Source organism: Camelus dromedarius, chromosome 15, assembly GCF_036321535.1.
Source record: "Camelus dromedarius isolate mCamDro1 chromosome 15, mCamDro1.pat, whole genome shotgun sequence".
Lineage (NCBI taxonomy): Eukaryota > Metazoa > Chordata > Mammalia > Artiodactyla > Camelidae > Camelus > Camelus dromedarius.
In genome coordinates this window covers 50,618,591-50,646,466 of record NC_087450.1, presented here as the reverse complement: position 1 = coordinate 50,646,466, position 27,876 = coordinate 50,618,591, and the positions used below count along the sequence as shown (strand labels likewise).

General features: G+C 54.9%; 1 protein-coding gene across 1 annotated transcript; it reads right to left on the bottom strand.

Annotated features, from left to right (window-relative positions):
• Positions 1 to 230: 230 nt before the first annotated feature.
• Positions 231 to 21,419, bottom strand: SDC1 (syndecan 1). The gene is made up of 5 exons (XM_010987900.3): positions 21,064 to 21,419; positions 2,806 to 2,887; positions 1,468 to 1,946; positions 764 to 899; positions 231 to 590 (listed from the first exon to the last, which is right to left on the bottom strand). Exons 1-5 carry the CDS (start codon positions 21,127 to 21,129, stop codon positions 421 to 423), a joined length of 933 nt encoding a protein of 310 aa, XP_010986202.2. The 5' UTR covers positions 21,130 to 21,419; the 3' UTR covers positions 231 to 420.
• Between the last annotated feature and the right edge of the window lie 6,457 nt (positions 21,420 to 27,876).

Genomic DNA, 27,876 nt, shown 5'->3' with positions numbered 1-27,876 from the left:
TACCAGTAAGTGGTACAGGTGTGTCAGCCCTCAGCCACAGCATCTTCCAGCCACGGTGGGCCATCCGGGTCCAGCGCAGCAGGGTCCCCCTTCTCTGCAGGGCTGGGCCTGGGGAGAGGCTGCCCCGGTTTGGAGAAACTTGATCGGCGTGGTGGGATGCCCAGTGCTGGCTGCGGTGGAAAGGTCGATCGTACGCGAGAAAGCCCTTGTGCCCAAGTCTCCAGGCAGAAGTCAGAGAAGCAGAAGGGAGTCCCCTGGTGCAGCCTGGACTCTGCGGGCAGGGAGCCGCGGGCAGGGAGCCACCAGCAGGGAGCACCAGGGAGGTGGCATGTGGCAGGGGAGGCAGGGTCTGCAGTTCTTCACAGAAGAGGCAAGTGGAGGCCTAGCGAGTGGCAGGGGGAGGGGAGAAGCACTCCCCGGTCAGGCGTAGAACTCCTCCTGCTTGCTGGGCTTCTGGTAGGCCCCGCCATTGGCTTGTTTTGGCTCCTCCAAGGAGTAGCTGCCCTCATCCTTCTTCTTCATCCGGTACAGCATGAAACCCACCAGGCACACAGCGAAGATGAGGCCCACAAGGCCTCCAGCAATGACCCCTGGGGCGGGCAGGGAGGACAGAGGCCAGCTCAGCTCGGCTGCTCCTTGCGCTCAGCAGCAGCCCCAGAGGTGGCCTTGGCTATGGGCAGCCCCACCAGGGCTAAAGACAGCCCCCCACCCCCAGAGCAGCAGTTTGCCACCCCCCCCACCACCCACCAGAGAGAAAACTCACCCCCCAGCACTTCCTTCCTGTCCAAGAGGCCCTGTGAGGCCCCTGTGGCCCCAGGATCCACTGGAAGCTCATTCCGCTGGTCAGGTTCCTCCGCGGCCCTCGGGTTGTTCTCCTCGGATACATCAAAGGTGAAGTCCTGTGGCAGTGGGGGGATCAGGTTGGGGGCTGCATCCAGTTCCATCTCCAGCCTCCCTGTCACTGCCACCACCACTCAGACACTCCCAAACCCAGACCTCCTGGACCCCAAAGCCAGGTCCCTCTCGCCACATCACCCTGGACCCTGGCAGAGGTATCAAACCAAGTGATACAAGGCACACTTTTTATATGAAAATAAACAGGTTCATTTTACTGTAAAGGGTAAAACGACCATGACCCTAAAGAGAAAACTCAGACCCGGCAGAACTTTCACACTCACAGCCGAGGCCTAAGTTTAGGAAGCCCTCTCCTCAGCGATCGTGAAGGACTCTTGCTCTGGTCTCCTGTTGAGTCCGTCCTGCCCTAGGCTCAGCCCTGGGGGGAGGGGGAGGGAGGCCCATGGTGGGAAACACGATGTGCTCATAGGCACAGGGGGTTGGGTGTGTCAGATGGCCAGGCCAGTGCCCCTCACCCCATGCACTGTGCTCTCCCAGGTACTGGGGGCCACCCTGCCCACTGCCATCCAATGTCCCAGGAAATGCAGAAGACGACAGTGGGCCGACACTCACCTGCTCCCCAGAGCCCTCTGCTACTGGGAGTTGGGTGGAAGCTTCGTCCTCAGGAGCCTTCTCAGTGGCAGGAGGGTCTCCACCCTCCACCCTGGGAGTGTGAGAGTCGAGCTGGCCATGACCTGTGGGAGCTGAGGTCTCGTGGTAGTCAGGCTGTATGTCCCTGTGGGGATGGGAGGTGGCAGGCCCCTGGGCCGTGGTGGCTCTGGCTGTTGATGCCCGGTGGGTGGTTGGGTGCAGCGTGGTCTCACCAGGTGGGTGGGTGGCCTCCTTCTCCTGGGCTGTAGAGTCAGGCACCACCTTTGCCACCAGCACCGCCTCTCCCTCGTTTCGCCGCTCTCCAGTCAGCAGGACAGAGGTGGAGGCGGCAAAGGTGTCCGGGCTAGTGGGCTCTGGAGCCACAGGCATGGCTGTCAGAAGCCCCATGTCCTTCCAGGTGGTGGGCATCTGTGGTGACAAGATGGTATCTGGCAGAGCACCTGCAGGGCCAGAAGCAGAGCTTATGGGTGGGGAAGGCCCCGGAACACAAAGACCAGCCAAGCACAGGCCAAGGAAGGCAGGGTGAGAACCCATGGCTGACTCCCAGGCCAGCACAGTGAACCCCTCCTTTAAGTGAGAAAGCTGTGTTTCCTGGGGAAGAACTAGCCGAAACTAAACTCAACTTCCTCTAGAAGTCGGACCAGGGAAGCTGCCCTCTTCCGCTGCAGATGTGTAGGGACAGCCTGGTCTCTGGAGCCATAAACACCAAGGCCATCCGGGAAGGAAACTTTCCTGTGATTGCTGAAGCCTGCTCCCTGGGTGGGGACATTCTCAGGGGCCTGAATGCCTTATCCCCAGTACACACATCTCTCTGGCCCCTCCCTGCTCCACCTGCCCTCTGCCCAGAAAGGCCCAGGCTCCCCAAAACAGAGGCCTGGTTCTTACCTCCCAGCTCCCGAGGCCCTGCCTAGGCCACTTTCCCCATGGATGACTGTAGCCCTCTTCTGAGGTCTAGTTCAAGAGCACCCCCTCTGGGAGGCCTCCCTGACCACCTCCAGCCCAAGGATTTCACTCCCCCAGAGAAAGGGGAAACAAAGAAGAAAAAGGAACATTTATTGAAGATCTATACCCCACCAGGCTCTGTGCAGCCTAACAGCTCCCAACAACCTTATGAGGTCAAGATATTGCTCCCATTGTACAGATGAGGAAATAGAGGCTTGGAGAAGTCAAATAACCTGCAGTGTGGACCCCGTTCTCTTCCTAGCATCACCCTTCGGGCCCAGCCAGGAGGGCTGCCTGACCGCCACCCCCAGCCCACGGTCTGCTGCCGTCTTGGGGTGGGCCCTCATGCCTGCTCACCTGCGCCTGAGCCAGAAAAGTTGTCAGAGTCATCCCCAGAGCCATCCTGATCTTCGGGTGGCATATTTGTGGCCACAATTTGCTGGAAAATGATCAGAAAAGGATATGAGTGGAGCCTGGGCTGGGGCCCTGCTATCCTGGGGTCCTCGTCCTAGACAGCAGAGTAAATCAGCCCTGTCCCCAAACACACACACACACACACACACACACACACAGCATACAAAGGAAGTCCTCATGTGTGGCTCCAAGCCCCTCAGCTCTGGGCAGCCCTTTGGCCACCCCCAACCCCTAGTGCTATGATGACACAGTCCTACGCTAGGTGCTAGAGGTAGAGAAACACACAAAGGAGGGCAGGCCCTTGTCACAAGAAGCTCAGTCTGGTGAGGGAGCCCCAGGCTTCTCAGAGGAGCAGAGAGACAACAGCATTACTGGGGACACAAGCTGCAGCCCCCGTGGGAGCCCATCAGCCCACCCTACACTGAGATTCACGACCTGGGGGCCACTGGCCTGGGAGCTTCAGGGCCCAAGACGGGCTTCCAAGGGCCCCCAAGAACAATGTCATAACCACCTGGCTCCAGAGAGGCAGACTCCAGGCATGCTGAGCACCAGGGTGTGGACAGCAAGGGCCCCACAGCGGGAGGGGCAGGGATGGGCATGGGGTGAGCTGTCTGTGCTGAGGCAGGTCTGCCCACGCAGAACACACCCCACTCCCAGCCTTTTTTCTCATCCACAGGAAAAACAGGGTGCAGACCTACTTGGGGAAGGAAGGACAGGACACCCACCAGGCTGGGGACAGATGGGGGGATCTGGAGGGGGTCCTGTACTAGAGAGGCGCCTGCAAATGGTCTGTGAGCCTGGGGTGGGCCCTGTGTGCACACAGCCACCCCAGGAATGCTGCCGGCCTGGCCCGGCCTGAGACGCTGCAGGTGCCCTAGTGCACAGGTCTACCAGGCCCTGAAGCAGGGGCCGCACCAGCAGGACCAGGGGTGGGGCCAGGCGGAGGCAGGACACACCACACACAGCTGAGCAGGCCTGTGCAGAACCCCGGGGTGGCAGGGGGACCACCTCCCCGCAACACTGGCTCCAGGACAGCAGGTGGGGAAGGGAGGACTCGGCGGTCAGGTGGCAGGAAGAGTAGCCATGAGTATTGTGTTCAACAATAGGGCTTTGACCCAAAAGACCCCATGCTGCAGTCCCATGTCAGGGGCCAGAACAAAAGATGAATTAAAAAACAGAACAGCATTGTTCAGAGCACATGGGGTTCACAGACCCCAACCCTTGCTGCTTACTAGCTGAGCAGCCCTGGGGACATCGCTATCCCTCTTACATCCTTAGTCTTCCCATCTGTAAAATGGAGGCTGTAGTAATATCTACGTTCCAGGATTGTTGCAAAAGTTCTATGAGGTTGTGCACAAAAAGAACCTAACAGAGCCTGGCACTCAGTAAGCACCCCACCAACAGTGGTGTCTGCTCTAATTTGGGGAGCACGAGCCGCTCAGTATGGAGAAGAGGATTCTGGGCCTGTCTAGGAAGAGGTGGGACGGAGATGGGTAGGGTTTCAGGAGAGGAGGCGGTGGGAGGGAGCTAGTTCACGGGCGGCTCTGCGCAGACTTGTCAGAGGGCAGGCCACGCCCGAGGCTGGGCTCCAGGGAACAGGCCTCCCCAGCCCAAGAGGCCTTGCCAAGTCCTGGCCACAGGCCACAGAGCCTCCCCCTTGAGTGGAGCAGACCAGGGAGGGACAGACAAGACCTTTGCCTGGAGCAGAGCTGCAGCAGGTGGAGGCTCCATCCAAGGGGCCCAGGTCAGAGGGAAGCTTCAGACACGTGTAGAAACTGTGAGGCTAGAAATACCACTGAGCTTCCTCTGAAAGTACAAAACCCAAATTTTACCTCCTCCTCTCTCCACTGCCCCCCGCCCCTCAAGAAAAATGTTTTGGCCCCAGCAGGGCCCATCCGAGCTGTCACGCTCCATCTACAATGCACACAGTCCCTGTTCTCGACCCACATCCCAGGCCACATCCTGTCCACACTGTCCCCAGGTGGTGCTTGAAATACCTGTCCTGCCTCCACAGAGCTTCAAAGCTGCCCCTCACCTCCCTGAAGCCTGTCCCCTCAGTTACAAAGACTATTGCCCCCCAGGCAGGCACAAAGTGGGCACCCCCACCCCAACATACTCCCACCCCAGGCCCATGGCAGATGATCCCCACAGGGCACCTTTAGGGGGGCAAGTATTCAGGGGACCTCCCTGCTTCACCCTCACCCAATGCCCTTGCAGCTCTGGAGGTGGCCTGAGGAGGCAATGCTCCAACTCCCACCCTTGGAGACAGAGCTGGACCTGGAGCAGGGGCCAGGGCTGCAGCCACACCGGCCTTGGCCGCACCGCACTGTGAAGCAGAAGACAGTCATCGGCGCCAGGCCCTATCTTATAGATGGGGGAACTGAGGCCTGCAGAGAACGCAGCACACAGGGACCCCGTCAACCTTGGAGACACCTCCCAAGATGCAGGCTCACACCAGGGAGGCCCAGCCTCTCACCTACACAGAGAAGCCCCAACAGGTGAGTAGTTTCCGAAGAGAAGGGCTTCTCTCAGGCCTAGATAAGACCTTGGATCTGCCCAGTCCTTGAAAACAATTTGTTCCCTCAGCTTGGCTTGGCTTATCCCTCTGCAATCTTGTTTATACAACAAGTTCTTAAGCAAACACTTTCTCCCCTGAAACTGGCTCCCAAGCCTCAGGGCAGCCTCTCCCCTCTCAGGGCTGGGTCTCCACCGAGGGAATGGGCTGAAGTGACCTCCCAGATCTCCAGCCTGAACCTCCTGTAACAGCCTCAGCTCCCCAGCTGCTGAGGTTGAACTTGGATCACCAGGTGCCAGCTGACTCGAGTTTAGGGTGAGACTTCCGGTTTCACTTAGCAGGACCGCTGTGCTACGAGCCTGCAGCCAGCTGCCTCCAAGGCCCCATGTGGGGCTCTCCTTGGCACGGCCTCTGACACTTGGCCACGGCTCAGGGATGCCGGGAACAGGGTGGCCCAGCTTGGAACCCACCTTAAGTAGTCTGGGAAGACACAGGCAAGCCAGTTGTACCTTTAGAGGGGCCCTTTCACCTCTAGAAGGCCCAGAAAAATCAGTTTTTCATACAACAAATCAAAAATCTTATAAGCAGGTCTAGACTCAGGCGAGTACGGGGGTCGTGGGGCAGACGCACAGAGGCTGGGGGACTGGGAGAATGCAAGGAACGGCCATCCCATCTCATCTCAGCCACACTGGTCTCCGGACCACAGCCGGGGCTGCATCAGGAGGACCCCTGAGAGAGGATGATGGCTCAAGTCAGTATCTCCCACAGATAAGGGTGAGGGTCCTGCCTGAGGCCACCAGGAAGGGGCAGTAAGTGTCTGCAGAGTTGTAGGTGGTGCTTGCTTCCCTCACCTGCCATCTCTCTCCCTCTCCCCTGCCCTGAAGGACCACCTTCCCTGATGGCCCATCTGTTTTAAGGGAAACATGCCTAAGTCTCCTCGACGTGCCGCAGGCCCCAGGGGCCGCAGGAGAAGCGTGTCATCCATCATCACCAAGTAAGAATTCCTGACTCCTGCCTAGAGGCCGAGGCAACCAAGGTGCTGGCCCAGTTGCAGAGGTGGAGAGGGAGTGGCATGGACAAGAAAGGGTCAGGGCTACCAGGGGCTGAGGGTCTTCATCATCGGGCTGTCAGATGTTCCCAAGAGCAGGCTGGGAGTCTGTGCGCAGAGGGCTGGCGGAGAAGCTCCATGAAGGCGGCCTCAAGCCCACTCTTCCAGCTCTCACCCAACCCTGGCCATGAGGAAGGCCACCTCCACCCTGTGGACCCCTTGCCCTGGCTGGCTGAGGGGGCCTGGGGCTATGCTGCTGCATCCCTCCAAACACCTTGGACAAGAAAGCTCCTGGGGAAGGAGGGTCTCAAGGCAGGATCCAAGTGCCATCTCAGAGATGCTCAAGTGAGGGGTTTCTGACTCCAGGCTGACCAGAGACGTTGCCCATCTGGCCCCTGGCCCCCACCACTCCAACAACCCAAAGACCTGCAGTTTCCAAGCTGCACCCTGAATCACCAACACATGTCACTCACTGCTTGATTCGAGTGATGGATAAACACAAATCCTTTAAAACACATTACTGAGGTCATGTGCCAACAGTACAATATCATGCAAGGAGGTCACAGACTTTGATATTAAAGAGGGTCTTCAACTTCAAAACTCAGGGGGACCATCATTCCAGGGGTTTTGGGGAGAAGAGGGTAAGAAATAGTCTGTCTTGGCCCTGGTGAGCTCCCAGGGCACACATTCAGGCACCCCACTCCAGGAGGCTTCTGGAAGGGGGAACTGTGCAGGCTAGGGTACAGGGGGTCACCCTACAGAGGACCCTAGGGCTGGGCAGTGAAGCTGTCAGCCAGACCCCGGAGAGGTGAGGACAACACTCAGTCCTGAGTCCCAGCTCTGGCAGCACTGGGGCCTCAGTGGAGTGGCAGCCTTGGCAGCAAAGTGGGAAAGGGAGGTTTGGGGATCTGTTGGTCACAGTGCCTCAGTGTGGCAACAGAAGCCCTGGCCGCTGTGGTGGGAGCTGGTCACTGAACCCACAAGGCCCCCTATTGCTCAGGAAGCCAAGGCCAAAGGGCTGATCCTTGTCACAGGGCCTGGGTCTCAGCCTTTCCCAACCAGCCAGCCTTGGTGCTGCTGCTGCTGGGGCTGCTGACTGGGTGGGGGGACCCCAGCTTGTCCCCGGAGCCCAGACTGAGGAGTCCAAAAGCAGGCAGACCCTACAATCACGCCAGGATAAACACCCCTCATTCCTAGCCCATCAAAATCACACGCAACAGCAGGCATCCTGGGGACGCTTACATGAGATTCACAGTTTTTCAAAATCTTTTTTTACCTGCCTCAGTTTCTTGGTCAGATCTATGAATCCAAGGAAAAAGAGCTGATCCCCCTGCCCCCAGACTTCACAGCTCTCAGGGGCTGAGGTGTCTGAGCTACAGAACCCCAGCCTTTACCCCCCCAGCCTTCACCCCCCGACCTGTGTGTCAGGATGCCAAAACGGCCGGAGTGACATCCATACCATCACCTGCACCCAGGCCGGGGGCTGGCTCTCTTTTTGGGGATCCCTAAGAGTCACCAGAGGACTGTTGGAGATGAGGTCTGAGCTCCATCCCTGAGGCTCATTCAGTGGGTATGGGGCCAAAGCCCAGGCCTCTGCACACTGCCAGCTCCCAGCTCCCGTAGGTGGTCTGCAGACTGCACTTGGAGAACAGTCTCAACAGGAAAAGGCCTGACCCAGAGTGGCCTGGTGGGGGGGAGACTGGGGAGGGCAAGACCCCCACTCAGGTCCAATGTTCAAAGAAGAGGTATCAGATAGCCCTGTATAGAAGCCCTAGAGGCAAAATGATCCAACAAAGTTCTGGAACATTCTCTCTATACATCAGATATGTCCACCCTCCACAGCCAGTATAATGCAGCGCCTGCCCAGTCTGCAGAAGAGGCCTCACTGTGGACCTAGGAGAACCCCCGAGCTTCCAGAGGCACCAGCCCCTTAATTCCCAGCAGAGCAAGAAGCAGGGAAAAAAAAGCAAGACTCATCTGTCCTGAGGCTGAGCCCGGCTGAGCCTCGGGCCTGCCTGCCTGCCTGGGGCTGAGCAGGACCCCCTCGGTTCTCCAGGCAGCCGTCGTCCCGTAGGCTGGCCTGATGCAGTGACCAGGCTGAACCAACAAGAGCGAGCACAGAGACACTGATGCTCCCCCAGGGACCCCACCACTGGGGTGAAGGGGCAGGGAGGGGATCAGGAGCTACAGAGCCATCTTCCAGGGGTACCAGCCTGCCCCTCGAGCAGCAGGGGAAGAAAAGTTGCAAACACCCAGCCCTGCTCCCATGGCCTACCAGACCCCCGTGCCCCGCAGCAGTGGGATTTGTGACTCTGCTTTCCCTCATTTGGGGGATCATTTTTACCCCCTCTTTTAGCCCTGGCTAACATGGCCTGAGCATGGACCCAAGGGGACAAGTGGGCCAAACCCAAAGCATCTTAGATCAAGATTCTCAGGGGAAAAGGAGCCCTGACCACGGTGGCTTCCCCAGGTGTCCTGCTCTATTGTTCCTTGGTGACCTGGGCAGCTCTCTGTCTCTCTCTGGACCTGTTTCCCACCTGGACAACAGAAGAGGCTTGGCTGAAGAAGTCTAAGCCCCTTTAGGGTTCTGACAGGCTAGGCTGGGATCTGGGAGCTGTGGCCCCAATTCCTTGTCAGTGAGGCCAGAGTGGTGTGGGGGTGATAAGCTGGCCACAGCCAGCCTTGTGGGAGTGGGTAGGAGGGGCAGGACCACAGCCCGGGCCCAGGAAGACACTGGGACTCCCCCTGCCCGAGGATGTCATGGTGATGGTAGCTAAATCACTTCCTCTCTGGGGGCTTTTCTTTCCTAACTTGGAAGCTGCCAGGGAGGCATGCTTGGCCACTGAGGAGGCCCAGATCTCCCAGCTTTGGCCTCAAGACCCTGAAATCCACTCTCTCCCCACCAAATAAAGACACCCCAGAAGGGTGGGGCCCCAACAGTGCCTCAGGGCAGCATCAGCATTTCTGGCCTGACAGGCACAGTGATTTATCAGCTCTTGGAGACCCAAGTCAAGCTGGGACCTGCAGAGGGGTGATGTGTAGGGCCCAAGGCCAGAGGGGCCCAGGAACTAGCAGGCAGGGAAGAGGGGGCCTCTTCCGCCTTCAGCCCAAGAATGTGCACCTGTGAGGGCACTAACAGGGCCCCGGAGGAGGAGCACCTTTTAGGGGACCTCCTGGGCATGCTCCCCTTCCTCCATGCACACCGCCCTGACCTCAGCTGTCCCCACCTGCCACTCAGAGACAGACCTCACGGCTCCGGGGGATTCCAGGGCAGGGCCGGAGTGCAGGGAGCCATCCGTACTTGGATTAAAGACCCCCCTACAGTAGCATTTCCCACGCACTACAGGTCGGGGCTTCCAGAAGGGAAACCCGAGGTCAAGGTTGTAGAGCCTTTCTCCCTTGGGGTACCCTGAGAGGTCAGGTTTGTGTGGAGGAGGGGGGATCCTGGAAGCCAGTGCCAGCCGCAATGCCCAAGCCAGATCAGAGCTACCACTGGCACCCCCCTAGCCACCCCTCCACAGAGCTGGCGCCCGCCTCTCTGCCCGCGTGCCGAGACTCGTCTTAGAACAGGCCCAGCGGAGGGCTGGGTGTGGGGCCATGGAGCTGGAAGACCAGTTCCTCTGCTTTTCCCCACCTGCCAGAACCTGGGCCGGGCAGGGCAGGATTCCACTTGGGCGTTGAGCAAGGCCGCCCAGCCCGGCCCAGCCAGCCTCTGTGCCTGGTGCTGCCCTGGGAACCAGACAAGGGGTGGCCAGGGGAAAGTGACCAGGCCCAGTACCAGGAAACCTGGTTATAGCCTGGGCACGGTTTCCAGCTTAACGGTTTCCAGCTTCACATCAGGGGCTTGGCCGAGAGGTGGCAAGGGGTGGGGTCTGAGTTCCAAGTCTGTGACTAGGGAGTCAAGGCCTGCCCTGGAGGGGCAACCAGATGCAGCGGCCACAGCAGGCTGCCCACCCGAGGGAGGGGTGGCGTACCACCAGCGTGGTACTCAGAGGGGGAAAGCCTGCAATGGCAACTGGGGAAAGGGTATTAGATCACAGTGACTCAGTGTCACCACTCTCCACTTCCCAGGGTGTTGATGGCCTAGGCAGGATGCTGGAGATGTCCCAAGTCAAAGTGACGCTGGGGATGACAACTGTCAACCCACAGAGACAGAGGGAGTACCCAAAGCTCCCAGAGCCTTGTCCCCCACCTCAGCCCTGGCTGATCTAATGAAACAGCTAAGGCCAGAGGCCCATGGCAGGATGCCCCTGTCAGCCCCCCAAGGGCGCCCCCTCGAACTGCCCTCTAGCTGACTGATCCCCAGACTTCACTTGGCTTGGGGGCCTGAGACGTCTGGCAGATAGGTTTCTAGAGACATCCTCCCCCTGCTCTGGCTAAACAAAATGTCCTCAGGTTTCAAGGAGGCAGAAACTTGCAGCTTTTGACACACCTGCAACCAGGCAGGGCTCCAGCTGTGTGTCTGTGGAGGGAGGGGGAGCACTTTATCACCCAAATCTCTCCCATCAGTGCCCTTGTGGTTGCAGGGCACCTCTTTTTTGAGGTGAAAATGCCTCTGGGAAGGCTAAGGGGTGCTAGTCACTCACATTAGAGCAGAAACCAGCTCTATAGGGGAGGGGTGATTCTGGCACTGGGGCACTGGGGATGGGTAGGAGCTTTGGAAGATGGGAAAGGATTGCAAAAAGGAGGCTGGGAGATGCCAAGAGCAAATTTTTAACCTGAGTCAGAATGTCACCCCCAACCCTATATCCAAGAAAGAACAACGAAATTCCCTTTGTTCCTGTTTAAGCCACAGAGGTACACGGCTTCTCCTCCCACATACAGAAGAATCATGGGCTAGTCTGGGAACCTGCCTCCAGGATAAAGTACAATTCAGATTAAGTAGGTACTGAGGCTGCTGGAAGCCCAGTCAGAGACACAGGAAGGGCAGAGTCTCCTGGAAGGGGTCCCATGGCAGAGTGAAGCTGGTCCTTTCTGGCCTGCGTGATGGAAGGCAGAATTTTCTGTGATGGCCAGGTCTGAATAGGCTGGGCCCGCTCCCCAGATTACCGGTGGTACTCCAGCCCAATCGGAAGCAAAGCAGCCCAGCACCCTTCACTGTCAGCCTGCCCTCCTCCAGGGGCCTCTTGATGGCGAGAAGGTTCACACAGCTTCCAACGCCCGGCACTGCATTCCCAGGCCCTGGCAGCACCTGCACACAGTAGGTGCTAAGGCAGCTGAAAAGAAGACTGTGGATGCAGCCGTAGTCTTAGGAGCTTAGAGTTATCCCAGGAAGGGGAAGAAGCCCTAACACTTTGCCCAGAGCTCAAGGGCAGTCTTAGGGTAGAAGAAGAACCCAAGAACTGACCTGGGCTAGGGGACCACTTGAAAAATAGAAATATCTGAATTAAGCCTTGGAGGGAAAAACAGTAATTGCAGCTAGTATTTCTTGACTACATGTGCCAGGTACTAGTCTAAGCACCTTACCTGAATGAATTAATTTACTTCTCATGGTAACTTTAGATTCTAGCACCATACCTATCTTACAGATGGGAAAATCGAGGCAAAGAAGACAAGTCATCTGTCCCAGGGCACACAGCCACTGGAGTGCTAGAGAGAGGGTCTGGGGCCAGGCAGTCTTTCTATAGCAGGCATGCACTCTGTCACAGGGAAGACCACCAGCTGTCTCATCCTCAGGAAGAAAATAGCCATGGTTTCCACTGGAGGCGGCCCAGGGGAAAGTGCAGAAGAAAGGAGGACCCATGGGTGGGGCTCTCCCTCCCTTCCAAAGCAAACCTCAGCCTGCTGTTCTGGGAACCTGCCACTGTCCCCCATAGCCGGGGGGTCCTGTTCAGCTGGCCTGAGACCCTACCCAGGTGCCCCAGTGTCTGGGTTCACTGGGCCTCCTCCCACCGCCTGCCAGCCCAGCCCACACCTCCTCAGGTCAGAAGCCAGCCCTTGGCAGAGGCGAGCAAAGTCTGGCCTGCCGGTGAAGGCTCATATTTCTGAGCAGGGGCAAAAGCCATGTTTGCAGGCTACGTCAGCACATGGGGGTGAGACCAGCTGGCCATTCACACTGAGTGACGACTCCCCACCCCAGGCCAGGCCAGACTGCCCCCTTCTCCCAGTCACAGTCCTCAGGGGCTCTCCCCAGGGGGCTCCCAAAGCTCTCCCAGACTTGCTCCTCTGGGCCCAGACAAGGAGGGGCTCCCAACCATGCCACATGTTATTCCACTGGATCTTTCCAAAAGCCCTGGGAAGCAGGACAGGAAAGATCCTAATTTACATATGAGGAAACTGAGGCTTAGAGGCAGGTGATGAAACATGTCCAAGATTCTACAGGGAGGAAGTGGTGGAGTCTGGTAATGATCTGGGTTGGCCAGACTCCATGTCCTGGACTTTTCCAGCCTCCCCACAACACCTCTCTGTTCCAGCCCCAGATGGGACTAACCAAGGCAGACCAGCCAGCCAATTCTGGGTCCGATTTTGCTGCCCAGCCCCAAGGCTTCAGGACCCCAGATGGGGCCCCAGTACCTACGCCAGAGGTAGGCAGACTCAGGCATTCAGGCTCAGGATGCCGCCATCACACTGGGAGGAGAGGTAGACCAGGGTATCTATTAGATGCCCAGCCCCTCTAGAGGGGATCTAAAAGAATGATCCTGTTCCACAGAGGGTTGGAAGAGAGAGGGGTAAAGCTGGGGGCTCTCTGCTCCTTGCACCAATTCCCAGAATCCCAGTGGCCTCAGTCATTGCTTCAGACTCACCACAGAGACCTCAGGGCCAGCTTCCTAGCTTGAGACTTCCCAGGACTTTACAACAACCAGGCCCGCCCAAGGGAAACTGTGCACCTAAGCTCATCCCTCAGACCCTGTCCCCCAACCTCTCCAGTGCCTGTTGGGGGTGGGGAGGGGAGGCAGGGGACAGAGCTTGAGGATCTCAGCTCAGCCCAAATGGGCCCATTCTCCTAGCCTGGCCCTCCCCACACCCCAGCCTGGAGGAGCACGGTCACTACGGACAGCAGCATCGCACCACAGCAGCTTCCTCTGGGAGAAGCTGGAGTGGAGTCAGCCTCTGCCACAGTTTCAGAGCTCCTGAAACACCCTGCATCTTGGGGCCCTGCGAGCCCAAACCTGACCACGTGTCCCTTCAGGACGCTCCCCGGAGATGGGGCACCAAGGCCCTGGGCAGTGTCGTGTGCAGCAGGGATGCTGAGAAGCTACTAGAAAAAAAGCCAACGCTAACTCTGTGCCCCTGCCGCAGGACTGACACAGTCAAGTCCCCGACCAGATCAGACACGGCCAGGGCATCAGATGTGGCATGGAAGCAGCACTGCAAGTCCTCATGTCCTCCTGAGGCCTCCTGATGCCTGGCACGCACTAGGAGCCGGGGTGGACGAGCCATTTCAGCTCTCCAGAAGTTCTCTCCCACCTCCCCACGTCCCACACACCCTGGGCCAGGCCCAGAACCCTGTCTCCTCAGGCTGCTGGGGAGCAGAAGGCACTCAACAAGGGCCAGAGTGGCCATAGGAAGGGCCAGGTGTCCCCAAGTGGGAAAGGTTGTGAATTCAAGGTCACGTGGTAGGACAGTTCTATTAACACCTTCGGAAATGAATGGAGCCCAAGAATGGTCCCAGCGCAGGCCTGGCAGCCTCTGCCATTCCCACTGCCTCCATCTGGGGAACCCCTTCCCCTAACACAGAAAATGCCCAGCTTTATAGCCTGAGCCCCTGATTTGAAACTGCTGTATTGTGAGGCCCCCGGACGAACTCTTTCTGAGGCTGAATGACCTTCAGTCATCACTGCTCCTTTGGCCCCACAGACTAACCTTCCTATCTGGTCTCAGTAACGGTGGCTCTCTCATACATGTTCCCCTGGACCAGGCGTGGACCCTTCCCCACCTGTACAGGGCTGTGCACATGGCAGGCAACCAGGCTCTGGGCTGGAGATCTGATCAAGCCAGGTAAGCTCCACAACTCCCCATGCTTGAGGCAGAACTCTCCTGGGGCAGCAGGAGCAGAGGCAGGCCCCACCAAGATGCTTACAGTTCTGTGACACAGCCACGAGACATCACTAACAGCCAAATGTAAGACCTGGCCTCTCAACCCCTCCCCCCATTTCACAGATGGACTCACTGAGGCCAAAGAGGCCCATGCATAGCCACCTAGCAGTAAAGAGAGGAGGGTCAGGGTTGGAAGCCAGGTCCTCGAGCCCCCACCTGCCTCACACACAGTGCCCAGGCCCAGCACACAGTGGGTTCACGGACAAGGCTGGTTGGATGAGTCTCAGGGGAGGATCTGTGGGCCTGGCACCATGACTCAGCTGATGAGTGGAGCGATAAACACGCCCACTTTCCCCACTGCCCCAACCTGCCATACATGGCTTCTGTTCCTGCTGATGAGCAGACCTGGGGCAGGTGGCCAGGATGCCTGGGTGTGTGCAGGGAACATCACCTGGCCCCCACCCTCAGCCTGACCTTGCCCAAGGGCCTTCCAGCCACCTCTGGTTCCCACACTGAGCCTGAGTCCACCTCCTCCAAGCAGCCTGCCCTGACCTCCACCCCTCAGGCAGCTAGCACTCCCTCGAGTCCCCAGAAGAATAATGGTTGAGGACCCTGAGCCCCAGCCACGTCCCTCCAGTGCCACCGTCTCCCTTCCCAGAGCAAGGTCTCTCTGCAACCACGGGCTGTCAGAGCTGAAGCAGGGAAGGGAGGCCTCTTGAGCACACAGGGGAGCAGGCACAGAGGAGCAATGACCTCCCAAGTCACACAGTGGAGGGTTAAACTGAGACTAGGAAGACAGGTGTCCTGGCTGCCCTTGTCTGTAAGAATAACTTCCGCAGATTTCTAAAGATGGGGATGGAGGGGTGTCAGAGCTGCAGCTAAAAAGGGAAAAGACAGCCAGAAAGGGAGGGAGTGAGGAAGACAGCTTCCTGGTTTCTGAGGAGGAAGTTGCAGACAGATGGTGACCAGGTTTCCAAAAATCTCGGACTGCAGCCTAACCAGCAGGAAAGTCCAATAGGGAAATCAAGTCAGGACCGCCCAGGCAAAGCCCAGCTGCAACCCATGCTGCAGGCTCACCGCTCCACACCGGCATGTGTACACACACACACACACACACACACACACACACACACACACACACACACACACACACACACACACACACACACACACACACACACACACACTCGTAGGGCTGCAACCTTCAGGTGAGTCACTGGGAAAAGGAGTTTTTTCCCAGGGCTGAAGGCCAGAGGAGGAGCAGCCTCTACATATAATTAGGCAGAACCACAGAGCCACAAGTGCGGGAGAGAGGCCCTCAAGCCTCCCCTCTCCTGACCGGGCGGCCCCAAGCACCACGACTGCCTGATGCGCCCCCTCGCTGTAAGTGTGTCTCTACACACTTGCGGTAGACCTGAGGATGCAGGGGACTTTCTGGTGCTGACTCCCCACCCAACGTCAGCATCCTGAGGACAGGCAGAAGCAGTTACATCACACAGATAAAGCTAGCCCTTCTTGGTGGGGGGGGGGCAGTGGAAGGGAGGGGGCTCCCCACGTCTGCCTGGAGCCACAAGTTGCACAGTTGCTGAAGTGACCCCGAGCACAGGGACTTGCCTCGTGGCCTCACCTCTCTGGCCTGTGCCCCAAATGTGACTCCTGGTGTCGAGAGGTGCATACAAGGCCTGCCCTCCCTGGGCACTGCCAGGGCACTCATGGCCGCTCAGAGGGAGGTTCCCGAATGCACGCTCCCATCTAAAGCCCAACCTCTGCTGGAACAGCTGAGAGGGAAATGACACTGCGCTGAATCTGTTCCAGGGTGTACGATCCTGGCGCCAAAAGTCTTCTTTCCTCAGACTCCGTTAACCCCATTCCTTCCCTCTAGACAGACTTACGCAGGCCTTCAAGGAGGGCTTTCAACCCAAGACTCCAAAATTTGTTGTTGGAAAGAAGGAGGGAATCAGGAAATCGTTTGTTCTGTAAAAACCCCAGGGCTCCAGGACTAGAGCTCATTTAATGATCAAATCCTCATGTGGCTGCTCTGGCAGTGGGACCTGGAGATGGGGGTGGGCAGCAGGAGTGAGCCCAGTGCAGGAGCCAGGAGTCCTCGGTTCTAGTCACCCCACTGGTGTCACAGTGCCTGCCTTCCAGGCTTAAAAAGAGATCTACTAATTCCACAAATGCTTCCCTAGTGCCCAAGATGAAAGACAGAGTAGGCTGGCTGCCGCCCTGGGGGGCAAGTGCAAGGGCAAGCTGGGCAGGTTTCAGCCAGCCTCGCAGGCCGGGCTTCATGGGGGAGACTGGCCAATCCTGCAGTTTCCTCATGCCAGACACATAGGCACACACATATGTACAAATTCTGGTGCTTCCACGTTGTCCCCTTGGAGGGGCTCGCCCCTGCCGGCCTCATCCACAAAATGGGGACAATGACATACATGGTAAAGGTTTGGGGTAAAGATGAAATAAGGATGCAGGAAAGTATGGAGCACTCAATAGTAGGCATTCAGTTAAAGGTGACCCTAATTCGATCAACAGCTAACTTTTCTCTGGCGCCCTCCTTACCAAACACTTTCACACCTTCATTATGAAATGAATACGCAAACGACAGAATGAGGACAGGGAGAACAGGTCTGATGTCCGCTTGACACAGGATGTCAAAACTTGGAAGCAAAGTGACTCGCCTGAGATTACGTGGTAAATTAGTGGCAGAGCAGAGACCAATCCCAGGGCTCGACTTCATCCAAAGCTGGGTGCAGTGCGATGTGTGCACTATCACCCAAGTGAAATATGATGAGAAAATGGCGACAGGACCCAAGCTTAGGACAAGGGCCCTTGTCAATCAGGATTTATAGCGAGTTAGCCTTGCCAGTTACCTGTGACAGGCAAGTCACCACAACTCATGGTCAGGTGCTTCCCCCAGAGGTCACTGACACCTATTCAACAAGGGAGTCCATAAGCACCTCCCTTGACAGCCTCTTTGTTATCTAGGGTACTATCAGGCATACTACAGAGTCCCAGCTGGGGCCATGAAGGCACAAAATCCACATTATCACAGATCATGAACATTACTTACAGGTGAGACCCTTACTCAGTGCCAAAAACTGTCTTAGAAATAATTCGAGCAAATCCGTCTAGTTTCTTAGTACTGCTGGAGAAAAGTGCCAATTAGAACTGAACTGAAAAGCCACTTGCTACGCCTAGGCCCACTTTTGGCTGCCATCAGACAGGGATAGAAGAGGAGAAAGAGAAACCAGAATTCCAAATGTACCACCATGGGGGCACCAGGCCCAGGGATAAAGTATGCTCAGAGCTCAATAAACCCAGGAGACAAATGCCATAACCTAACTTGGTGACAGCTGTGAGGACCCTGGCATCCAGAGATTAAACTATGCCTAGTATTCTTTTGTTAATAAAGTAAGGGAAATAAATATTTCAGAGTCCTGCCCAAAGTAAGAATACTTGTGGGGGTAATATGGATTCTTAGCTTACTGAAAAAAACCTGGCTACCAAGGATATTTCATTGTCAAGGGATTTCAGAATCCAAAATTCTCCTTCAATAAACGATTCCTATATAAAGTTATCCAAAATTCAAGCTCTTCATTAATTCTTTCCAGGCTCCTCTCTTTTCTTATCCCTCTCCCCAACAATCTGGGTTAATGAGGTTTTATTGGAACCCACCACGAGCCACAGGTAGAGACTTAAACCAGCCCCACCCTCCCCAAGGAACCAAAGCCAGGAGTGACATCACCTCAAGAAGGCTCTGAGCCCAGGCGGACGGAGGCAGTTAGAGCCTTCCCCAGCCCCCACCCACTCTGCCAGGCCGTCGGGAAATGTCTCTACTAGCCCCCATAATTAAGGCAAAAAGGGATTTTATGCCTTTCAAGAAAGAGAAGAGAGGAAGAAAGGAAAACAGCAAATAACTTCCCAGAACAAGCAATTTTTCTTGCATGGCAGAAACAAAAGACCACGGGAATCTCTCATATACACACAACCACACACAGAAAGCTTTTTAGACAAACTTGTTCTCGTCTCTTGGGAGTGGTTTTGAGCAACCTCCTGCCGGAGCAGCCTTCCCTTGTCCAAATCAGGCACCCAGGATCATACCCTACCTCACTGGTCCCCAGGGGGTTCTGACCTGCTTCCCACTGAGGCCAAAGTGAAACCTGGGAGAGGCCAGGTCTCTGCAACCAGTGGACATCTCCTATTTCGACAAATCCCGCTGCCTTATTTCTTTTAGGAAGAATGCAGAAGAGGGCTCTGGGAAGGTACTTTATGCCCCTACTGTTAACCAAATACGGACATCCACTGTAAAAGGGAGAAGATAGAGCTGGGAAAGAGAAAACAAACTAAACTTTATAAAAGAAGACTTAAGCTCTGAGCCAAAGTCTGATCCCAAAGTTTAGTGTTTTCAGGCTCAGCTCAACCACCTCCTCCAGGAAGCCTCCCACCACTGCAGCTCTAATGAGCCTCCCCTGCCCCAGACTTGAAACTCAACTGTCTCTCAGCCCTGTATCTCCATAATGGATCAAAGTTTCTAGGCCGGGGGTGGGGGAGGGGGTGACAAATGCAGCATCTGCTCCTTCCCAGCACAGAAAAAGTCTGGGAAACATGGTCCCATCTGCCTCTCCACGTTAAGGGTGCTCTGGGATCCCAGCTCAGAGGATTGCCAGCCTACCTAGGGCAGGCAAAAGAACCAACACCACTCCTCGCGATTCTGGCTAGAAAAAGGTGGAGTACCGCTGAGGCCCCATCTTGAGCCTGGAGAGAGTAGGGCAGCCAGTCAATGCCAGGTGGGCCAGGGAGGTAAGCCAAACTCCTCCACCTCCTTCTCCAGAGTATTAATTATTGATTCAAGGGGCAGTCTGAATCCCACAGAAGCCACGACCTTCAAGAGTGAAGGAGAAGCCAGATGCCAACTTCTGGGACCTGAAAGCCAGAAGTGCTCTGGAGACCCAGCTCAGAAATCCTGTCTGTCCCCATGGCTTAGGGGAGCCATGGGCACCCCATATGCACACACTCCCAACTCATCAGCAGTTCAAGAGCAGGAGGGACTCTTTCCTGGACTCCAAAATTCTTCCAAGCACAACAGTCACCTGGTAAGCATGGAGTGCACTTTACAGATCAGCCTGGAAAGCACCTCGCCTGAGCCAGACCCTGTGAAATACCGCAAGGCTCTCAATAACGGGAGCTACTATTATTACGGAAGGACCTGCTGGGAGGGTTGGCGCTGCTGAGAGATAATACATTGTAAGTGTTGGACTGGGATACCCACCCCCGGCAGACGTTCCTTCCCCTCCCACGTGCCTCCTTTTGCCAGAGCTAGGGAAGTCCAGCTGTCCAGATGTTGTGGCGAGAGACCGCCACTTCCGGAAGGGGAAGAGCCCCTCGGTCCGCATCTCCCCTTTCCATCCCTGGGGATGGCCGACCCGCCCGCAGGGAGGACCCCGGTACTCTAGCACTGGGCGTAGGGGCTGGACGGTGGACGTGGGCACCCAGCGGCCAGCGCTGACACCTGGCGGCAGCCCAGGCCCCAGCCCACGTCAGGGCCGGCGCTGCGGGGCGGTTCCCAGGAAAGCGTTACAGGGGCCGAGAACAAAGCGCCCCCTTTGGGGAAGGCGGGCCAGCCGACGGCGGATGGGGCGGGAGATCACTTTCTGGGGACCCTCGGGATGCTCTTTGTCGGGTAGGTCCCTCTTTAGAGGGGACCCACCCCTCGCCAAAGGTGGATGCTGGAGTCCTACCCAAAGGCCTCCCCACAGCCTCGGGCTCCACATTTGTCCCCCTTTTCCTCCAGCTCCACTGGGCGGGCCAAGTGACCCGCCTTCCCTCCGCGCGGCTCCAGCACAAAGCCAGGCCGGGGGAGGGGAAGAGCCATTCCCGGGTCCACTCGCGTGGAAGCCGCCTGGGCGCCCGGGCCGTGCCCAGCGCCGGCTCGCGCCCCTCTGCGGGCAGCACAACTTCAGCAGCCCAGAAGTTGGGTTACAGCGGGTCTTTAGCGTTCCAGAGCCAACTTCCCAGAACCTCACGCTACCAGCTCGGCCCGGCTCCTCTAGGGCAGTCAGCGGACAGCCTAGGACCCCACCTCCACCGGCCCGCCCCGTCCCCTCGCAGTCCTGGCTGTGGCTCCTTGGCGAATACGCCCGCCTGCTCCCGCGCCGACTCCGCTGCGCCCAAACTTGCCTCCGCCAGAGGGGCCAGGCGCCCCGGCTCGGCTGGTCTGGTTTGAATTAGGGTTCGCGGGCGGGGCGTAGTTGCCGTGATCACAGCATCCACCCGGGTTACCGGCGGGAACCCGGCCGCCGCGGTGCAGGGGGTGGCCGGATGATAGCCGGTGACCCCAGGCGCAGCCGCAGGCTGGCGGGCCCCTTCTCGTGTGGAGCCGTTTTATATAACTCAGCGCGGGACCCCGGCACAGGCTCCGCTCCGCTGGGCGCCCCAGGCCCCAGCCCGGAGCAGCAAAAGCTGTACGGCGCCCCCCGACGGCGGAGGCAATTGGGGTGGGAGCCCTGATTTCCGGGCTCCAGGTCCCTGGGCCCGCTGGGCTAGCGCGGGAAGAAGGGAAGTCCCCGCTTCCCCTCCCCCTCCACGTGCCGCCGCCGGCATCGGCGGGTCTGCCAGCCCCAGCTTCCCGCCGCCTCCCAGCCCGGTCCCGGGCTACACTCACCGGGAGGGCTGGCTGCAGGCGCAGCGCCAGCGCGCAAAGACAGAGCCAGAGCGCCGCGTGCCTCATGCTGCCCGGACCGGTGGTGCAAGAGCGGCGGACTGCGCGGGTCGGAGCTGCGCGGCGCTGCGCGGACTGAGCGGAGCTCTGGGTAGGCTCCACGGTTTGCGCTCGAGTGATGCCCAGTGCTCGGCTGTCCTAGGCGAGAGCTGTGGGTTCCGCCGGCTACAGTCCGCTCTCTACTGCTGGATTCCTCTCTGGTCAGCTCGGCTCGCGCCTGCACCTCTCCCGCCGAGCTCCGCCTTTTAATAAACCCGCAGGCCCTTAGCCGTTGCAAAAACTAGCCCCCCACCCCCAGCTCGCCAGGTCTCGGGGCCAGCCCCAGTCCCCACCCCCTAGGACCCCGCCCCCTGAGCCACCCAGCCCGGCCCCAAGGAACGCTCCACCCTCGGAGCCCCAGCACCGCCCCTGTCCCACACCGCGGTGGCAGAGCCTTGCCTATCTCCAGAGCCAAGGTCCCCGAAAGCCGTGGTTCCCGGAGTTTCACCTTCGCTGCTCCCAGATTCCCAGGTTGTGGGGGCCAGACGCACCCACTTCCCCCCTTGGCCCAGGGTATTGAGGCTCTGCCCGGCGGAGGGGCGGGAGGGGCAGTAGTTGGTCCTTGACTGTCGGCACCAGTCTGCAGCGCCCTCTGGGCGTGGACACGGAGCGGCCTCCAGGTGCACTGGACTCCCAGATGCGGGCAGGAAACACTTTCTGAGCCTTTGCAGGGCCCCCTAGGGATGGGGCCTTAAACAGATGGACCCTTCCCTGGCTGCAGATGGGGTTCTCTGCGCCCTCCCTCTCTCCCCACTTCCCAGCACAGGTTCCTACTTGCGCTCGCCTTCTGCCTATGCTGGAAACTCGGGGCCTTACTTTAAACAGCAGGCCATGCTCAGGAAGGGCTGTTAAAAAATTAAAAAGTTTAAAAAGGACCTCTCAGTGTCTTTCTACAGAGAACAATGCCCTCTCTCTTCATCCTCTGAGTTAAAAGGAAAAATAAACGGCTCTGTGCCCAGGTGACCTAACCTGCAGATCTGAGAACCACCACTGACGTTTCTGCTCCTACATGATTCCCTGAGAAGCTTCAATATTCCCATCATCAATCCGGAACCTCGGTGCAAAAAACTATGACAGGCCTGAGGGTGTAGTGCAAACGGCCTTGAAAGAGAAGGGGAAGAACCGGCCTGCAATCTGGTAGGCAGGAGAGATGGTGCCAAATGACCTTGGACCTGGAGACCAAAGATGGCATCTTCCCCCCCCCATCGTCCTCAGGCAGAGGACAAGTCCCGCCCCAGTGGCCAAAACTGGGAACCAAATAGATCTCCTGAGGCTTCTTGGCCTCTCAGTCAGTCTCCCGTGTTTCTCTTTAAATGGATTAAACATTCCCAGGTCCTGTGTTACGTAGGCAGGGACAATTGGCTGCAGTCCCTCTGATTCTCCTCTACCAACTCTGCAGGTTTGCTCTGAGCTAAGCAGCCTCCTGGTCCCCATCTTAGCCATGCCCCTCCACCAGACACTTAAAGTTGTTGCCCCTCCCTCCCCAACAGCACTCAGGCCTAGTTTTGCCCCTGTTCCTGTATACCTGTTTGAACTCAGGCAGCTCCCCATTTTGGGGTCTCAGTGTCCCCTGGTCTATCTATAGTGGATGACAAATTCTCATCTGGGTTCTCAGGGCCTTATGTGGGATTCCCTTAGTGCCTTGGTTTCGAGGATCATCCAACATGACACCAGGCAGGGCCCCTCCAAGGAGCTCAGGAAGTGCTGGTGGGTTAAAAGGCCTTTTTAGTAGAAGGCCATGAGTGGGTCAGCCAGGGACTGGCTCACGATCTGAGGTCAGCTCTCTAGCCCTTAAAAGTAGATTCGTTTGGAAACTTGCCTTTCTCTACGACACAAAATAAAGACAATTGGGGTCAGGGAGCATTTGATCGAGTCTTTTTATGTGATAAAAATGACCAATTTCGTGTTTCTTTCAAACAGAATAAATTTGCCCCAGATCAATGTATATTTCTTTGGACAGGTTAGGAAGAGGAGTCACCCTAAGGTGGGCTGTATACATATACAGAGAAAGGAAGTAAAGGGTCAGGGCTTACCTTGACCTCCTGATCCCTGGCTTGCTTGCTTTTCCTCCCAGTCCAAATTCTGCAAGAAAGTCTCTTCTTCCCAGAAGCTTTCTTGGTATCCCATAGGACCTGGGCCCTCTCAGATACTCTGTGGCCCCTTGGAATGCCATGGGATGTCAGCTCATATACACTGGTATGACCACCCTGTCTGCACTCATCAGCCCCTTCCTTGGGATCCTCCAGACCTTAGTACATCTGACAACTAAAGGGTTAATGTCTGGCTGAGCAGGGAGCTTCTAGCCTCCCATCAGGAGGTAGTAAGTCAAGACCTCTGTCCTAATTTGCGTTCCTAACATAAGTTTTAAATATTTTTAATATCATCCCTGTTGAATCATTAACTGCCTTGATTGTTGCTTCCTTTACCCGTAAGACAAAGAAAGTTCCTGGAAGGCAAGGCCAGTGTCTCCTCCCCTCATTTCTCTCATTCTTCCCGTGGACTTGGGGCTTCACTCTGGGAGAAAAGCATGCTGTTGCCACTGGGGTGGCAGCTGGAGGAGACTGGGTTGGAAGAGGCCAGCAGCTGTGGGGAGGGGGACCCTTGGCACCGGGCTGCCCTTTGATGCATTAGGCGCCTAAACTCCCAAACTGTCACATGCACTCTCTGGGCAAGCCGACATCAAAACTGAAAGTGCACTTATCCATTGACTCCGGAATTCTGCTTCAGTGAATTTACTCTTCATAAGTATTTTCACCAGCACCCAAAGAGGCATGTCTAAATGTTCACTAATAAAGGGAAAGTGAAATAGATGTGAGTATTCCCACACCATGGAATAGAACACAACATTTTTTAAATGAAGTAGATGGTTAAGTCCTGGCATGGAACATTTTTCAAAACCCATTTGTAGGTAAAAAGAGCAATTTAAAGAATGATCTGTATATAGTATGACCAGAATTTTCTTAAAACAAAAACATGTGTGTAATGTAAGTAGACTGTACATGTATGCAATAAAAAAAAAAGTCTAAGGGAGAGAAAGGGGATGGGGAAGGTGAAGGAGAACTTTTAAGTTTACTTTGTATTCTTAAGTGTTTGTAATGAGAATATATGACTTGCTTAATTTTTTTAAATTAGAAATTATTAACGTAATCAGTGAAGATGCTTTCAGCCTTCACGAATAGCCTCCCCTCAAGCAGCTTGAATAATAGGGTATTTATTGAATCTACCTGGACCTGCGCTACCCACCCAACAACAACAAACTCCGCATCACTGGAACGTAAGCCCTTGCCACCCTCTGGTTCTGTCGCCTCCGCTGTGGCTCCACCACAAGATGGTGGCAAGATGGAGGCATTGTTTCTAGCCATCGATACTAATACAGCCACACCCGGAACAAGGCCACCTTCTCCTGTTGTCTTTCTTAGGAGTAAGGAATTGGTTCTTTGAAGTTCCTCTCACTCCCCCAACACACGCATCCTTCTTTTTCCATCTCACTGGCTGGAAGTGTGTCCCATGCCTTCATGAAGCCATCACTGGCAAGGGGAGCTTGAGTACCAGTGTGGATATAGATTAACCTTCTAGGGGCTTGGATTTGGGGAAGCTAATGCCAAGTCCACTAAATATTTTGACTTCTTAAAGAGTATCAGATGTATGTAAGGGCATTCTTACTTCAATACTATATAACATTTTTTATAGTAATTTCTACCCACCATGAAGCATTTTAAAAGACCTTTAATTATTTTATTGTGAAGCATTTCAAACACATAATAAAAATAATGTTCCTAAGAAAAGTAAAAATAGAATTATCATGTGATCTAGCAATTCCACTTCTGAATGTATACCCAGAAGAATTAAAAGCACAGACTCGAACTGCTTTTTGAACACAAATTTGAAGGTATTTGTATACATGTATTCATGGCAGCATTATTCACAATAGCCAAAAGGTGGAAGGAAGAAGCCCAAGTGTCCATTGACAGATGAATGGACAAACAAAATGTGGCACAAGCATACAATGGGATATCATTCGGCCCTAAAAGGGAAGGAGATTCTGACACATGCTAGGACACTGATGAACCTTGAAGACTTTCTGCTCAGTTAAATAAACCAGTCACAAAAGGAGAAACATTGCATGATTCCACTTATATGAGGTTCCTAGACTAGCCAAACTCACAGAGACAGAAAGTAGAATGGTGGTTGCTAAGGATGGAGGGAGGGGACAATGAGGCATTATTGTTTAATGGATACAGACTTTTATCTTGGGGAGACGAAAGAAGTTCTGTAGATGGATGGTGATAATTGTTGCAAAACAGTGTGAATGGACTTAATGCCAGTGAACTGTACACTTAAAATGATTAAAATGGTAAATTTTGTTATGGATATTTTACAATTAAAAAAGTGCAAAAAAAAAAAAAACTCTTCAGTGGCAATCCTGAAAAAAAAGAATAATATAATGAACACCTATGCAAATACCACCCCGTTTATCAAATCTTCACATCTTTTTTCTTTTCTTTTTTCTATGAAATGAAACATTACAGATTCAACCGAGTCTCCTCAGTTTATGTTTTGAGATTTATCCATGTTGATACACTTGGCTTTGGGTCATTTATCTTAATTGCTGTATTATAATTCGTTGCGTACTTATGCCACAATTTATTTATCCATGGACGTTTGGTTGTTTCCGGTTTTTCAATATTACACACAATACTACAGTCAGTTCGAGTAACTGTGTCCTCAAGTGCGTGCGAGTCTTCCTCTAGAAGTAGATACAGCTCCTGGGTTATAGGTATAAATATTTTTAGCTTTCTTAGGAATAGCTCTAAGCAATTTCTCTAAACAAATTGCTCTCCAAGGGGCTTACAGCAATTTACACTTTCAGCAGCAATTATGAGAGTTCAAATTTTTCTACAATCTATATGACTTGGCATTTGTTGGACCTTTTGTGCTGTGCTAGTCTGATGCAGGTAAAACGATATCTCATTGTCATTTTGATTTTGAATGGCCCTCCAGTTATGAACCATTGTACTGAAGCCTTTTGTTACTGGATGCTTGGGCAGATGCTACTGGTTGCTTTCCACATCTGTTTTCCTCTGCTTTTTCAGTAAAAGAACCCCTAGATTTCAGCTGGGCTCACGGCCACTTGAACGTGGGAACGAAAGTATGCACCGCAGAGGAACAGGTTAGAAGGAGTGTGGGTATCTGACCCATGAAGTACCATACCAGCCCTGGACTGCCACCCCGACGTACTCATGATGGAGAAGTAGACTTCTGCTTTGCTTCAGACACTCATATTTTTTATATATGCCTCACCAACAAATCTAATCCTAACAATGCACTGATCAATTCCGTCTTCTACACCTGACCCAAGGGAGTGTGGGGAGGACAGTTGTTCCTGGGGAGGATGGAGATAGGAATGGCTCTGAAGATGCTGCTAATAAGCACCTATAAGCACCAACCAGTGTCATGGTCCTGCACTGTGCATTAAATTCTGAATTTGACTCAAGTTACCTAACAACCTCTGTCCCAAAAAGAAGTACAGAAAAGAAAGGTCTTAACCTGAGTGAGGGCATGTTTTCAGTTTGAAGCCCAGGCAGGCCCTTTGCCTCTCTCGAGCTCCTGGGGGCTGCTCTCACGGGCTGGTAGGCAGGCATGCCCCCAATCTCCACGCGAACTCTGCAAGAAGCCCCTCTCCCTCACCTTCTAAGTTGCCTCTAATATTTGATAGAATGTCAGCAGGGGAGAGAGAATAAACATATCCTTCGTAAATATCATAAGAATTTACCTGTCCAAAGCAGAGTGTTACTTCCCCAAAGTGGTCCCCTTGGGGGACCGTGCTTATCACCTAATGCCTCTGCCATCACCCTAGGGAGGCCTAAGGACACTTTGTGTATGAGAGTAGTTTCTTTCTTTCTTTCTTTCTTTCTTTCTTTCTTTCTTTCTTTCTTTCTTTCTTTCTTTCTTTCTTTCTTTCTTTCTTTCTTTCTTTCTTTCTTTCTTCCTTCCTTCCTTCCTTCCTTCCTTCCTTCCTTCCTTCCTCCCTTCCTTCTTTTTCTTTCTCTCTCCCTCCCTCCCTCTTCCTTCCTTCCTTTTCTTCCTTCCTTCCTTCCTTTTCTTTCTTTCTTTCTTTCTTTCTTTCTTTCTTTCTTTCTTTCTTTCTTTCTTTCTTTCTTTCTTTCTTTCTTTCTTTCTTTCTTTCCTTCCTTCCTTCCTTCCTTCCTTCCTTCCTTCCTTCCTTCCTTCCTTCCTTCCTTTCTTCCTTCCTTCCTTCCTTCCTTCATGGAGTATAGTAGTTCATTCATTTGACAAATGTGTCCAAAGCTGCCCAGCTCCTGGAAGCACCATCTCCAGCACCTTCCAGGCTGAAGATCTCTTGGAATTCTACTCTTAAGGATTCACATCCCACAGCACTCAGCCTGAATGTGCCCCTGGATTTGGGCAATGCTGCAGTGACAGCTGCAGTAGTAGCTGCTGGGATCAGCCCCCGACTGGATGCTAGAGGTACAAAATAAAAACAGAAGGTTCTCAGGTTCGAGGAGCTCACAGTTTGAAGAGAGAAACAGATGTAAACAATCCTTATAAAACAAAGAAGTGCCTGTCACATCAGCCTGTTTCTTGATAGCTGGACGGAACAATGGATTCAGAATGCAGAGAAAAGTTTCCCAAAAGTTTCATTGATGAGGCCATGGCTCTGGGTTGGAGGAGCCATTAGAGTCTTTTCTTAGATGA